Source organism: Lonchura striata, chromosome 3 (genome assembly GCF_050655825.1).
Source record: "Lonchura striata isolate lonStrDom1 chromosome 3, ASM5065582v1, whole genome shotgun sequence".
In the NCBI taxonomy this organism is placed as follows: domain Eukaryota; kingdom Metazoa; phylum Chordata; class Aves; order Passeriformes; family Estrildidae; genus Lonchura; species Lonchura striata.
The window spans coordinates 61,258,498-61,273,339 of NC_140705.1; the positions used below are offsets into that span (position 1 = coordinate 61,258,498).

At 39.2% G+C, this 14,842-nt stretch overlaps 1 protein-coding gene across 2 annotated transcripts in view; it reads right to left on the reverse strand.

Moving 5' to 3' along the window:
- AIG1 (androgen induced 1) overlaps window positions 1-14,842 on the reverse strand; it is a 124,377-nt gene that overhangs the window by 85,723 nt on the left and 23,812 nt on the right. For both annotated transcript variants that reach the window (XM_085576683.1, XM_031504347.3), the window contains exon 2: window positions 1,292-1,447. In XM_085576683.1, the coding sequence (XP_085432809.1) occupies window positions 1,292-1,447 (156 nt within the window). The remainder of the gene's footprint in view (window positions 1-1,291; window positions 1,448-14,842) is intronic.

Below are 14,842 nucleotides of genomic sequence, written 5' to 3' on the forward strand. Positions count from 1 at the left end.
ATAAAATGCTTATTTGCAAACTTGTCCATGCACAGGTAAGACCTGTATTACCTGATGCAGTTTCCTCTACCATTGCTGGAAAACTGCAGTCTGCTATCCCAACATGAATTGTGGCAGTTCCCAAAAGGCAGCCCAGCAAGTATAATAAGGGAGTCTACCAGCTTGGTTTTTATTAAAGAAGTACCTGCAGTGTTTCACATATGCTTTGCCTTTTGTAACTTTGCAAAAGCATTCTGTATTTCTTTATGTATTGTGAAATTCCACATAAATGGTGAAATGAAATTCTAATGAAGCATCACTGAATATATGAAATTATAAGTGATAGATTGATATGTTAGCTGCTGTTAACTGACAGAAAGTGATCAGCTGTTGTGAAAGTACAGCTTTAAAGACCTCATACAGCTTTCTAATAGTCCATGAAAAATATCTGCTTCTAGTGAATTTATTTTGAACTACTGTGCAATGAAATAAGAAAACGAGAATTAACGTTTGATCCTGAATTCCAAAAAAAGCAGTAACTGTAACAAAATGTTCACACATTTTTGCATTTCAACCTAAGCTTGGAACTAGACTGACACAGATGACACTTCCATGAAAATCTCATAAAATTTTGGATTTTTAGCAGCTTTATTAGCTATGTAAAGATATTGACCACCTCTTGCCATTGAAAGTGGTGTGCAATGTCCCAGTGGAGCAAGACCTGATCCAAAGAATATTCTTCTTTTGAAAAAAGACATGTCAACCCCACATTTTCACATACCTTCTGTGTCCTTTTTAACATTACTAACAAAAACCCTTTTTTTCTACCTCAATTATTCTGCCAGCTCTGATCTCCTGTGGCATTAACAAGGAGCAACCTGGACTTTTGCTACTCTTCTTGCCCATGTCAAAATGTCTTACAGCCCAGATTTCCTCAGGTCATTATGGTGTAAAACATGCCACAGTCAGCACCTTCACTACTCCTGATGATGCCATGTGGAGCAGAAAAATTCTAAATTGAATCTCAAGATGCTGCTTGTACAATATACATATAAAATTACTTGTACAATGAAATTCTTATTGTAACATGATTTTTTTATAATGAACCAAAAATTATTTCAGCAACCCATTGTATATTCAGCTCCCTTACACCTGTGAAAAACAAAAGAGTAGTAAAATCATCTCTCCCATTTTTCCCTTTCTGTGTAGTATTTTGTATAGTGATGGAAAAATCTTTCAGGAAGAAAACATTCAGTAAGTAACACTATTCACCCAGTTTGCAAAGACATGTGCAGATTAACACTGTACTTACCACTCCCACAGGGAAAGCTAGAACAGCCATCATCCAGTCACGGAGGGAAATGAGTTTTCTCAGCTGCCTCTCTTGCTCTTGACTGTCATTCCCTCTAGTGAGAAGACTGGACAGGTCAGTCAAGACGCAGATCCCAAAGAAGACAGCCTGGATAACCTGCACGGATGGGAAATACACTCTTGAATGCATCTTAATCTTTCTGTATTCCTTCTCCCATTTCTTCTTCTCTTGAACAGAGAAGACCAGCCCTTTGGCAGAGAACAGGTCAGACACAGGGTGAGGAATATTGCCACAGAATGCATGGGGAATACTGCCACAGAATTTACCTGGGGAGTGGGAATACATCAGCCCCTTAAATATGGGTTGAGTTTATTCACATAAAAGCCACGTGTGCTTCAAAGTCCTGCATGCACCTTGCTCCTAATCTATAGAGGAAATCCATGTGAGTGTAAGGACCATTCCAGAGGTGGCTTTCCACCCTCACCTCAGATATGTGCTACCTGCTGAGGACTGAACTGCAGCCACCCCTTCCTGTGTCACTCCATACAGCTCATCACCAAAGCAATTGCCTCTGAGGCAGAAAAGTGAGGAATGCTCCCTGTGAGAAGGAGGGAAAGTGAAACACCTAACCCCCGCAACCCCCTGAGGTCACCAGGCTAGCCCAGATCTGCAAGGCCTTGGGGGGAAGTGTATCAGGAGCTGGGCAAAAATTCCAAAACAGGCTCCAACCCCCGATGTGGTCCAAGATGTTTATCTCATAGGAGGAAGAGGGGAAAAGAGAGAACAAGGAAGGGACAGAGCCTTATCTAGGCTCAGCACAGGAGGGACTACTTGGCTCCCAGCCAACTGAGTCAGGAAAGGAAGGAAGGGTTAAACTAACAGATCACATCTACAGGGGTCTCTGGGGAGGGAAAAACCATTCCCCAGAGCAATACAACAGGAAAGAAACATAAATGTTTCCTTCCCTTGTTACAGGAGGTCTCTCTTGGAGATTCTGTCTGTCCCAGACCCTCCACCTAAAGGTAAAGGAAGTGCCTGAGACTCCCTGACAGACACATCACATGGCCCAGGCACCAGCAAATCTATCTCTACTTCATCCTAGGTAGTGAATGATAGAACGAGAAAGCTGCAGGAATTAATCACTTTCTTCTCCTGGTGGCAGACTGTAATTTACTTAACTTTTCCATTTTTGCATTTACGTATTTGTGTGCAATATAAGATTATCTGTTATATTAAATCATTAGTTTAATCACCTGAATACACTGATTAGGTTCAAACTTGACTCGATCTTAATGTACCCACTGAGTTTTTCTCCCTTAATTAGCTTAGTAAAACTGTAATAAGTTAGCCCAGGAATGCTCTTGCCTGAGGACTTGCACATCCTTTCCAGTACAGTTCAGAGGAAGTGCACACAGCTTATTTACTCCACAAACTGGAAGCCCAGGTTACAAACCCACACACATCAGGTAATCTGAAGTAAAAAATTAACAAAACATGGGCTTGGTTCCCAGATTACACAGTGATTAGTCAAAAAACATAAACACATATATGCTTAGAATTCATACTTGATGTATTTCAAAGCAAACATGGAGTCCGAGTTTAGAAGTCTTACTGTAAACCTAAGTGTTCCACTGACTAGGAGTCTCTGACCAAGCAGAAGACTACCCATAAGAAATAAGAATACACCCAGATGCTGCAAAATACATTTTATTATTTATTACATTTTATTATTATTGCAGAATTTACACAATAATAAGGCAAGACAGGCAGGCAGGAAGGAAGGATGGACAGAGAGAAATACCAAACATATGTTGGCCACCAGGAAGAAATCCAGATATTATGGATACATCCAATATTGGATAGATTAAAGTACACTTCCTTCCTCAGCCATCTTTATATGACCCAAACACTTGTAAATTCTGTCTGTAAAACTGCGAATGACAAACATTCTTAAATAGCCCCCCTGGATCTGCTTGCAATTCTGTTGCCATTGCTTTCTCCTCTCCAGGCTGTAGCTACAAAGAATTTGCTTGATAAATAGATGAAGCAACATTACAAAACATTCCCTGAAGCCATGATATGTGACAGACTACTAGTGCTAGAGCTGTATATTGCGCTAGAAAAAGGTATTACTATTTTAAATGACTGCTTGGAAAAGTTACAATTTTCTACATAACTTTTGAAAAGCCTTTTAAATGTAAGTTGGGGTTTCTTGGAGCTACTAAGAACTCCTAATGCACTGTTTTATATTATTTGTTTGAAACAAGCACTTAGTAGGAAAAAAATCTTCCCATACTCAGCCCTGTTTTCCACCAAACAGATGGCCTCTTTGGAGAGCTGAAACAGAAGAACTAATTATGCATTTGCTTGACTTTTGAGGAGTTATGATACCATCTACTATTCACTTAAGAGTGTGAATGCCAAACAAGACAGGGATGGGGAAAAAAAGTATACCTAACAGTAATGAGATCAATCTGAGTGTTAAAAAGTTTAGGCTGAGTACCAGGAAATATTTCCTAACAGTTAGCTCCATCAGACCATGAAATAGTTTCTCAGAGGAAGTGGTGGAAGCCTCATGGCTTGAGTCACTCAAACCGATATTGGACAAAACACTCAATAATGTACTGCAGGGAACAGTATTATGCTGGCAGGGCTTGGAAGAGTGACTAATGAATTGTTTGCAGCTCTAACTACAATTCCCTGAAATGGTCCCTCTCCAAAGAAACACAGACTCAAACAATCACACGCCCACTTTCCAAGGGAATTGAGATTGTACATCCACTAATCAATCACAAACTGAGCAACTTCTCTCCCTATTATCCTGTTATGAACACAGAACTTCAAGAGAAATTGTAATGATACCATTGGGAATGAAATCCCAGTTAGGAGTGACAATTCCTGAAGGGAAATATCCAAATATTTCAGAGGGTAGGTATGAAGCAGGCTACTCTACAAAAACATTAACAAATAAAAATTCATATAGGAAAGAGAAAATTACATCTTTATTGAGAACATTCAGAGCCAATGAAAAAACTGTACAGCATTCAAAGAGGAACAGTTACAGCTTAGTCATACAAATAATGTACATACATTCAATCCATTCATTCTACTTCCTTTCCCTTCTAGAATGCACAAGAAAACTCTTCTGACACCTATCAACACTTGGGGTTAGAATTTGGACCTCCAGATCTGCATGAGTCTCAGCAATATTAATTAAACAGAATCAGTAATGATTTACATCCTTTGTAGGTCTGCCATAGGAAAAGCACAGCATGCAGCTACTGGTGGTTTTTTGTATGAAACAAAGTTTTTAAGTCCGTCCTCCTCGGTGTGAACGCTGTTTAACAGATGTGAAAAATTCACAGCAAGGAAATAGAAACTCCTTCTAAACAATGTTCTCCAAGGTGCACTGGTGCTACCTCAGATTTAGGATCGCATTTTCAAGAGAGACCTTATTTTGAAAATTTGCAGGTGGTAAATCTATACATGAAACCTCCTTAAGCTGTTAAACAGCTGACTTTTATTTTCCCTGGGAAATGTAAGCAATTTAGAGGAATTCAGTATTTCAGAGGAAATACTTTGCAGTTTTGCTTCTAACTAGAGCTTGAAGGAAAAGAGTGATTTAGAAAACAACAAATTTGACAGAAAATAGACAGAGCTTCCCTATACTATGTAACAGTATAGATAGATAGTATAGATATAATCAGAAACTTATAAGCTGAGAATGCAATCCCAAGAAAATAACTGAACAGGTATAAAATACTTACTGTTGATCCTTTTTCTCCTAGAAGTCTAAAGGGGCCACTGCCACTAGAGTTGATCCTACAGTACCTTTAAATTATGATTATGTAATGACAAGTAATAACAATGGCCATCTAAAGGATGTCATCAAACAAAAGTCAGAGCAGAGCAAACACTTGTTAAGTTGCTGCAGGAGAAAAACAGCTATAAACTTAAGATGAAACCAAGCAGCACAGAGATCTTCTCACAGAGATTTGTTGAATTACATAGAATAATCTAATTGGATGTGTCTGTCCACCACAAGAAAATAAAACCTTGCTTCAGTAGGACAGTTTTTTCACAAGGACTGCAGCTAAGGACCTCCTCGTACTACTCCTAACTTGACTTCTTAAGAGTCAAACAGAAAACCTATTTCCTCATAAATCTATTGCCAGGGCATGGAAACTGCCTTCTCAACCATGCCATGAAGTTCCATGGTGTGGACAAGATCTCTTGAGATTATGAAAATTCTGTTACTAGTCTTACCAAGGCAGAAAATCCACCATTAAATTCACTGAATCTGGAATTTCATTTTCTTTCAAATTCACTCTCATAATCACAAGCACTCCTTAGAACTCAGGACAGGCAGAACTGGAAAAGCCTTTGCAAGTGTTAATACTATTCAAAGGTAATTTTTCCTCTACCTGCCTGAGGGTATGAAAAATATCCTGTTATCAATGTTATGAAAAATTGTCCTCAAGTTATCATTTTCAAGATTAACACCACTTACTTCACGTGGCCCTCTATCAAATAAGGCTTCAGTCTAGTCTGGCAAATAGACAGCACTGCCAAAATAAAATATGGGAGTAATATGCACAAAATCCACAAGAAATAACAAAAAAAGCACTAAGTAACCACACATAACCCACATGATAGGGTGACTAATTTACAGAAGGGTGTCAGGGAAGCCTCACTGATCCATGGGGGCAGGGAGTGACAGAGGGGTAGTCAGGGCCCATCCCCAGCCAGGAGCAGGGCAGTCAGTGTGGCAAGGGGCCAGTCCCAGTCTCAGGGCATCTGGTACACCCTGGGGACAGGCCACCAGCTCGAAGGTGGGGGGGACAGACATAACCTGACCCATCAAACCACTTAGGCTTAAGACACGTTTTCCCCAAGAAGATGGAAGCTCTACCAACATGCAAAATCAAATTGTTGAAAGTTGTAATTTCTCTTGTATTTCAGATTTTACAATCTGTCATATAAAGATCACAATCTTTTTCCTCTTCAAACAACAGAAAATTATTTATAACCTTGGAATACCTACTACTGCTCATTGTTACCTTAGCTTTAATTTCTCCAGCCTCTCAACATCATTACTTGCTGTAACAAATAAATGTACTATACTTCAGCAGTTAAGATGACTGTTTCAAGTGGTGCTGTGTATTGGTCTGTTTGCAGGCACCTGTGGACAGCCTGCATCCTGTAACAACAGCTCAGTTATCTGTAGTAGCAACATACCGAGGAAGTCCGGGATGAGAAATGGAGAGTAACAAGGTTTTTTTTAATAGAAAATGCTTCTAATTAAGTCATGGGTTGTAGCTGCTTAATAAATATGTTACTGTTCTTGATTGCATGGAACTACTGATTGTTCTTTCCCATTGGCATTCCACCACTACTCAGGCACACTGCTTTTTCTTCTCGCTTCTCCTCTCCTTGATCTTTATTAGTTATGATAGCAAGCAGAAGCTGGACAACATTACAGCATATAATCTTTGTATCAGAGAAGTGACAGACTTCAGATAAGAAAAAGGTAGATCTTTGTGTTTACAGACAAATGAAAGAGAGGCATAAAGAAAAAAGTGCAAGAACCAAGAGCCTTTTAAATACTAAAACACAGCATAATACATCTAACCACTAAACCTACAATTAATTAGGGTGCAAGAACCATGAGAAAGCACTGTGTGCTACTCAGAATCATTATTTCTGTGCATGGAGTAGGGAATAATACTTGTATTTCAAACGTCAGAAGTAAAAAAGAAGCATCACCCCATTGACAGTAAGCTGAGGCAAAAAGGCAAAGCTCATACTGCATCTTTTTCCACACCAGCTGCAACTGCCATGGTTGTTTTAGGTTGCTTTGTTTCTTAAGCAAGTTTCAACGTCATAGGTCACTTCAACACAGAAAAGCTTGAGCCCCTGGCCCATCAAAAGTCAGTAGTCTCAGAACACAAATACATCATATAGAGAAAAAAAGTATCAGAAAAGGCAATGAAAACAGAGTAAGCCAAAGGAACAGTTAATGCAAATGCCATCTATTTTACTTTGAGTTGTTTACTGGTTAGGAACCTTGAAATAAGCATTTCTCCTATCCCTCCTTTCTCTTTTACTTACACAAATTAGAATTAAAAACAACACTAGTAAAACAGGACACTTCTATCAGAAGAGACATTAGAATCTCAGTAACTGGATAAAGCAACAACCTTTTAAATGTCCAGCTGTCCTTATCCAAGCTAATGACTCATGTCTCCCTTTGCAGCCTTCAGTGGGGGGACAGCCCTTCTACACAGCATGTTGCACATGAAGACTAGTCCTTAGTAGGAAATTTAACTTCATTTTCATGGTTTAGTCATATGATATGAATCAGCTTATAAAACATGCCTAATCCCTTATCACATGATGTAAGTCCAGGGACTCCTTTAAATATAATTCTTTACATTCTACATAACCCCGTGATCTCTTTCTTTGAAGCCCACCAGCATTGTCCAAATATAACCAAGGATGGGGTTTTAAACCACTGAGATTATATAGATATATGAAATAATATAATCTACTAGGAAATTAATATGCATGAAAGAAAAAATTGTTTGACTCTTGTGTCACCCTGATTCTTAAGACTTCCTAAAGCCTTCTGAGTTTACATTCCTTTGGAGAACTTTCCCATACAATTTCTGTAAACAACATATTGTTTACATTCTTTTATGAGGGTGGAGAACACTTGATGTACTAGTGGTTTGTCCAATGTCTTTGGAGAGGTGGCCCATTCACTCTCCAATCCAATGTCACCCTTGGGAAGGTATAAAAGACAGATAATAAACATTCCTTTTTTACCTTGCAAGCAGCAAGTGGCTCGCGTCGTGCTTTCACGTGTCCTACAGCGACACTCTTGGGTCTAGCTTTTACAGGTACTACACTGTTCAACTCCTAGTGCTTAAGGACTTATTATGAAGGTGTGGAATGGGGACCAAGCTGTGTAAGATAACACAATCTTGTGTTTCCATGACAAGAGATACCTTTTAAAATTATGCCTGTTGGAATAAAAGATGTGTTTTAATCTGGACAGACAAAAAAACAACTCAACAGGCTCTTCCTTTATTTTTTCATCTTCCCTTCACTTCACCCAGGAAAATCCCTTACTCTGTTACTCTTACTGGAAAGGTTAACTTTCAGACCATTCTGTTTTAGCATGATTCTTGACTGTCTTGTAATGATTTCCAAAAATATGCAGAACAGTTCTTGGAGAGATAATGTATTTGTGCCAACATAGTTTTTAAAGCAGTTTTTACAATAATTTAAGTACTTCTGTAAGGACAATATTCCTTACTACAGTAAGCTAAACTGAAATTTGGTACACTAGCAAAAATATTTGGAAATGCTTATATTCTTTAACATCAACAGAAATTGTTGATGTTAAATTGTTATTCTTTTTACATGGGTGCAATGTCCCCAGCAAAAAAAAAAAAAAAAAAAAAAATCCGTAGTGGACAACTGAGGAATTCATTTTAAAGTGCTACTCTACCTCAGCTGAGTTGCATCGATGACATTTCTAACATGATCTCAGCATGACAGAGTGTATGCCATCTGGCTCAGAAGTGCTAACAGCCTGGAATCCACTGCCACATATTAAATGAAGAGATGGAATGGACAAATGTATAATGTACTAAAAAAATTTTGCAATTATATCAGCTGTGTCATTTCTCTCCAACACCATGTCAGTCTTCTTCTTAGATGTTCATATATTTTACTTCTTATATGTTCATATATCTTACTTTGATCTTGGTTAATACACACAAAGAAGCATGAAGCTTATTGTTGCAGTACTTAAGAAATTATTATTCTATTTTTATCTTTATCTTTTTAATTGTTTTTACTAAACTAATTTTTAATAATCCCCAGCTTCTTCCTTGCTCTCTTATATTGTGTATAGAAAAGCTGCCATTACTACTTATTGTCTCCTGCTTATAAGACAGTGTAATTGCATTAAATTTATATAACCCATTCAGCAAACATGTATAATACAGTTTATTCAGAATAGATTATGATTTTATTAAATTATATATTTTATGTTTTTCTTTGGTAAAGCTTAATCTTATTACGATTATACACTGCTCAGAAGGTTATGTCATTATTTTGGCTTAAATGATCATTTACACATTTTAGCATGATTGGTACACTCTCTGCAGCAATGCTCTTGCAGTCAAGGCAGGAAAAGCAGCCCCCTAGACAATGTTTGGGATAGCTAGATAAGAAGGTAAGACCTGTTCTACAGCTGTCTATGCTAAAATGAGCTTTAGGATAGGGTTTCCCATGGCTGGAAAGCCCCTAGCAGTTTGTAAGTTAATTACCCAAAAAAGAAACTACATTTTATTAAGTGCAAAACTTTATTTAAAAAATTGTTTGCTTAAAACCCCAGAAACTTCTGCATTGCACTAACTTTTTTATGTTTAGAAATACAGTTTGAATACCACTACAGGGAAGCAATTTTGACTGATCAAAGAGTAAGTGATTTTGCTTTTAATTTCTTCGCTTCTTAACTAATAAGGTAAGAGCTGCCTTCTAAATTGCTGAATTCAGACAAGGCCATTACAAATGTACCTCAGCAACATAGGGACAGAGCTAGAAATGCAAATGAAAAAGTCACTACAATCTTCTGAGACACAGCAACCTCAGTGCTGTCCTAGCATGGCTTAGGAAATAAAAGATGTTGAAGGTCTTTTTCCTTTTTCTTGAGCACTGTGAAAATAGTAATGAATGACTCCACACACCAGTCTTGAAAGACAGGCTTTCACATGATAGGCATCTAAGTTGGGCAATTCTCCTTCTCTCCAGGGAAGGTATGGGAAGGAGACACTGAGGGCTTTATCCTACTTTGTCATTCATCCAACAATACACAAATAAATCAGCTGCAAACCCATATTGTGAAAAACAGCTCAAATCTCTGATCAGGCTCATCTTCAGCTTCTGCTTAAACTCTTCTTCCTTTGTCCACTGCTGCAGCAGCTGAAGTATAATTTATGATAGGTAAAGTACATTCATAAATGAAGTTATTACTAAGATAAGGATTTTCTGCAATTTAGACCACAGCAAAGGATGCTGCTATTCAAGCTCCACTTGAAAAAAAAGACAGGACATTATTTTGTACATTAATTATAAAGCACGTGGTTCAATGAAAGGTGATCTAACACCGTCCTCATAAACAAGACTATTCTTTACACAGCACTTCAAGCAAGACACTGTTCTAAAGAGTTGCATTTTGGGAGAACAAAAAAAATCTCATTATCTCATATCTCTAAAGAAACCATGGGAAACCCCCTGATATAAACTAACTGCATTCAAATTAAAAATACAAGTAGGGGTTAAGCGTTCACTAGGTGTGTGGCATTCCAACCACAGATGATAACACTTCTCCTCTTTCATTGTCTTTCTCATGAATCAATCTCAGAGGAAATGAAGGATTTGTTTCCTGATTGTTGTTGGTGAAAGTAAGGCAGGGGGAAATGAGCTGGCCTAGGCAGCAAGGCACCCCAGGGGTAAACTCAGGTGTCCTGACCCCTAGGCAGCTCTCCAGGCATTGTATCAAGGTTATTTTCCACACACCTACACTCACTCCTGTAGAAATAGCCATTTCCAATGCACACACATTTCATTCCCTCCAAATGCAGTCATACTACTGTATGTATGTACTAATAGTGTAAATACAAATATTTCTCCTCTAATGCAGCTCAACAGTGATCAGAGTTTTCAAAGACCTTCTTTAGTACTGTGTCTTTAATAGTTAAAATACTATAATTCTGACCAGCTGATGCATTTCTGCCAATAAACTAGAGTTATCAAGGTCTCTAATACCTTTGGAGATCTTCTTCTCCATTATACCACTCCCATCTTCACTGCTCTTACATCATATTTCATACAGAAAATATTGATTTTGAACAACACCAGTGGTAAATATATATATTTAATTTCCCCCTTGTTTTGCTCTGTATGAGTAAGTTTGATGTGCTGCAACTTTAATGTGGTGTACACTTGGCTTCTCAGCATCCCTGTAGGACAGGTCACAGAGTAGAAGAAGCACAACCACCTCATCTGCTACCTGGAGACTGTCTTTGGAGAGAGTGGTCTGAAAAAGAAAACAGCATGGAACCATATCTTGCCTTACATGCTCATAAACATAGACACAGCTCAAACCTGTTCCACTCTTTCTTACAGTAATCAACTTTAACTGTTTCTTGAGTTTCTAAACTAAGCTTCTAGACATATCTGTTTACTGTACTTCTGGCTTACTCACTACTTTTCATTTCATTTGCAAAAGAAAAAAGATATTAACTATATGTAAGTTTAAATTTACATCCCTTACATATGATGGGAAGCCAATTCATGACAACTACCTGATATCAAACCAGGTTCCAAACCCATGAGATGTAGATATTCTCCATCAGCAATGAACATGCTTTTCAGTCTGTAAGCACTACAAGCTCAATGACAGGCAGCCCTTTCTTCTTGAAGAAACAGAAGGCTCCAACAACATCTGTTGCAGCAGGTAAGAAAATAGCAGATTATTGTCAGCCTGGGGCTATATACAAGTCACGAACGGGACGGGACTGCTGTGGCATGTGTCTCGAGCTGTTTATTTTTTAGCATCAGGCTCATTACAGGGCTATGACAATGGGAAGATGCCAGCAGCTCACATCCAGGCAACAGACCAAGAACTTAATGTTACAACTTACTTTATAAACTTTTTGACCAGTCACACAAAGCAAAAGCATATTGACAGTAGTTCTATCCAATCACTATAAGCACACGTACCTTTGGTTAAAACAATGCTTGCTTATTTCAAATACAATACTTGCTTGTAAGCCTCAAGATACAATGCACAGAGCTCCATTATTAAGCTTAGACCTTCCTAATACCTCATCAGATATACTTTTCTGCAACTTAGGAATTTATTCTACCCAAGCGTTAATACACGACTATTGTTCTATTTGTCCTTTCTTTCTACATCTTGTATACTTTTTCTGCTGACAAATCTAATAGCTACTGCTTAGCTCTAATCACCATCCTGCTGTCTCTGAGGCCTGCCTTTTGCAATGTGCCCCAAACCCTCTGATTTTAAGGAATCCCACAGCAGATCGCCCTAGTTAAGAGACCTTTGCTGAAGTGCAGTTCTGGTGACAATGAGCATGGTGTTTTTGATTTTCCACAGCAGGAAAAGCACCTTGTAGTAGCTTATAAACATGGCAGCCTGGCATGGAAAAAACAAAAAGCATCTGTGCCTACCAAAGAACACAGCCTACTAGTCAGACGAGCAGGACACACTAGGAAATGCCCAAGTATCAACTGGCCTCGGCAAAACCTTTTGGTCCTCCCAACACTCCTGCCTGCATGCACCAGGTGGGTACTCCGAATTCCCCAGCAGCTGTAATTGTAAAGCAGCCAGGGACAAGGGCTGTGCCCTTGCACATGCTGGGCCTGCTGAGTCACCCCCAGGAACTCCCTGGGCAGACCCGGGAACTCCCCAGCCAGTTTCTGTACAGATGAGATAACTGATTGATGGCTACTGGAACCCGCCCCGGGCAGTCCCAGCTCCACCAGAGGTCTGAGGCATCCATAGAAGAACTCCACAGGCAGTCCCAGGACATGGTAACAAGATAATCAACTGCATGTCAGGGACTGGCGAGGCAGGGACTTCCCAGCAGCCTTGGGAACAAGCCAGGCGGGTCCTGCTTTGCTCATATGAAGTAAATGGTGAACTAATGGACACTATTTATCATTTCATTAAACTGGACAACTTTTTGCACACAGATGAGATGATTTTAACTAGAAACTCATCAAGCATACACTGGAGTGTTGACAAGAGGCCTCAGGCCAGATGGGGCAAACCAGAGTTTGGGGGGGCTCTCATCCAAATGAGCTGAAAATGTTGCTACAAGGATACTTGTGATGGAGACTCCTATAATCCCTGAACCTGGTCAGAAACTGGCCTTACTGTCACAAGAGGAAGACAAGATTGTTAGCTAACAGGTAAACCAATGTGTGCGTAACACAAACCAGAACAGTCTCTTAAGAAAATGAGTCTACCACCACATATACTGGCCACAATTAAATGCCACACAGATTTAAAACATTATCCTAGAGTATGAGAACATTGGTCCAAGTAAATGTATCTGATGCAATTTCTGATTTTATGTAAGGTACCTCTAATTCCAACTTGCAGAATACATACTCTTTTCCCAAAATACTTGGTAAACAAATACTTTATGGTATTCTGTCCTGTTCTTCACAATACAAAAAAAAAAGCTGGTTACCCAGATAACGTTTAAAAACATTGGAGACTTTTAGGACATGCCCATTTTTTTATAATCCAGCAGTAGCCCATTGCAGTACCAGGCCCAGACACCCCTGCAACAGAACAAAAACCTCTCCAGTCCAGGACACCTGAAACCACTCAAGAAGAAACTTCCCACCAGAGTCCCAGAGCAGAGCTGCTAAGCAGCCCCCACCAGCATGCCCAGCTTGAGACATTCACTTCTGACTAACAGCGAGACTGGGTCACGTTCAACCTCTAGCTTTGAATCAGCCAAGAATCCTGGCTCAGAGGCATGTTACAAATTTTATATAAAGCCTGACTGGGGCATGGGACCCTTCCACCCCCATGTCATGAAATCAAGGCCAACTACTAAACGCAGAGCTGAGCTGAGTCCACCGGGACTTTGAGCACCACCACAAGGGGTTGTTATGTTTACACTCAGGAAAACTGGGTTTGGATTATGCCAGAACCCACCAGGGGGTTCAGGTGCAGCACTGCACAGGGTTTTTAAGAGACCTGGCTAAAGTGGAAACCACAGCTCTCAGACAAAACTAATTTCCAAGGAGCAGACCATAAAGTGAAATGAAATTAAAGCAAAAATGAACTGGATATAGTCAAGTAAAGTATGTCTGGAATTCCAAGCTCTCCTGCAAGGCACATACATGCAGAATTTAAGTGACCTCAGTCAATTTCTTATGTGAGATGAGCACTCACAGCTTGAAGCCCAAGAAGAAAGAGTTCAGCTTTAAGAGTTCAGCATTTAACTTTTGGGACTGCTTACTGTAACATATGGTGTAAGGAAGAGAAAAATTCTTGGTATCAACTTTTATTCAGTATCAGAGTATATTACATGCTAACAGATGCACCTTTTACACCCATTTCAACACAAACTGAGCTTAAAGAATAATTCCTGTCTTCAAGAAGATATATGTCAAAGAGTATTATGCCCACATTTCCTGGTATGTTGTGCTAGTGTAAGAGAGAGCCCACAGATGTCTTAGGAGCTTACACAGTTTCCAGCCCTGTGCCTGTATTTCACTATAAAAACTATCTGCTATAATATTTTATCTGGAGCAGGAAATAGGAATCAGAAACAAGGACTATCTCCTCCTGTCCCATCCTTCTCCACACAACATGCAAACTGGACAACCACTATTTTAAGTACAGCTCTTTGTGAATGTTGTCTACCATCTTGCCACTAAAGTAATTGTTTTCTTGGTGCAAAAACCAATATATTTTATAAGTCTCAC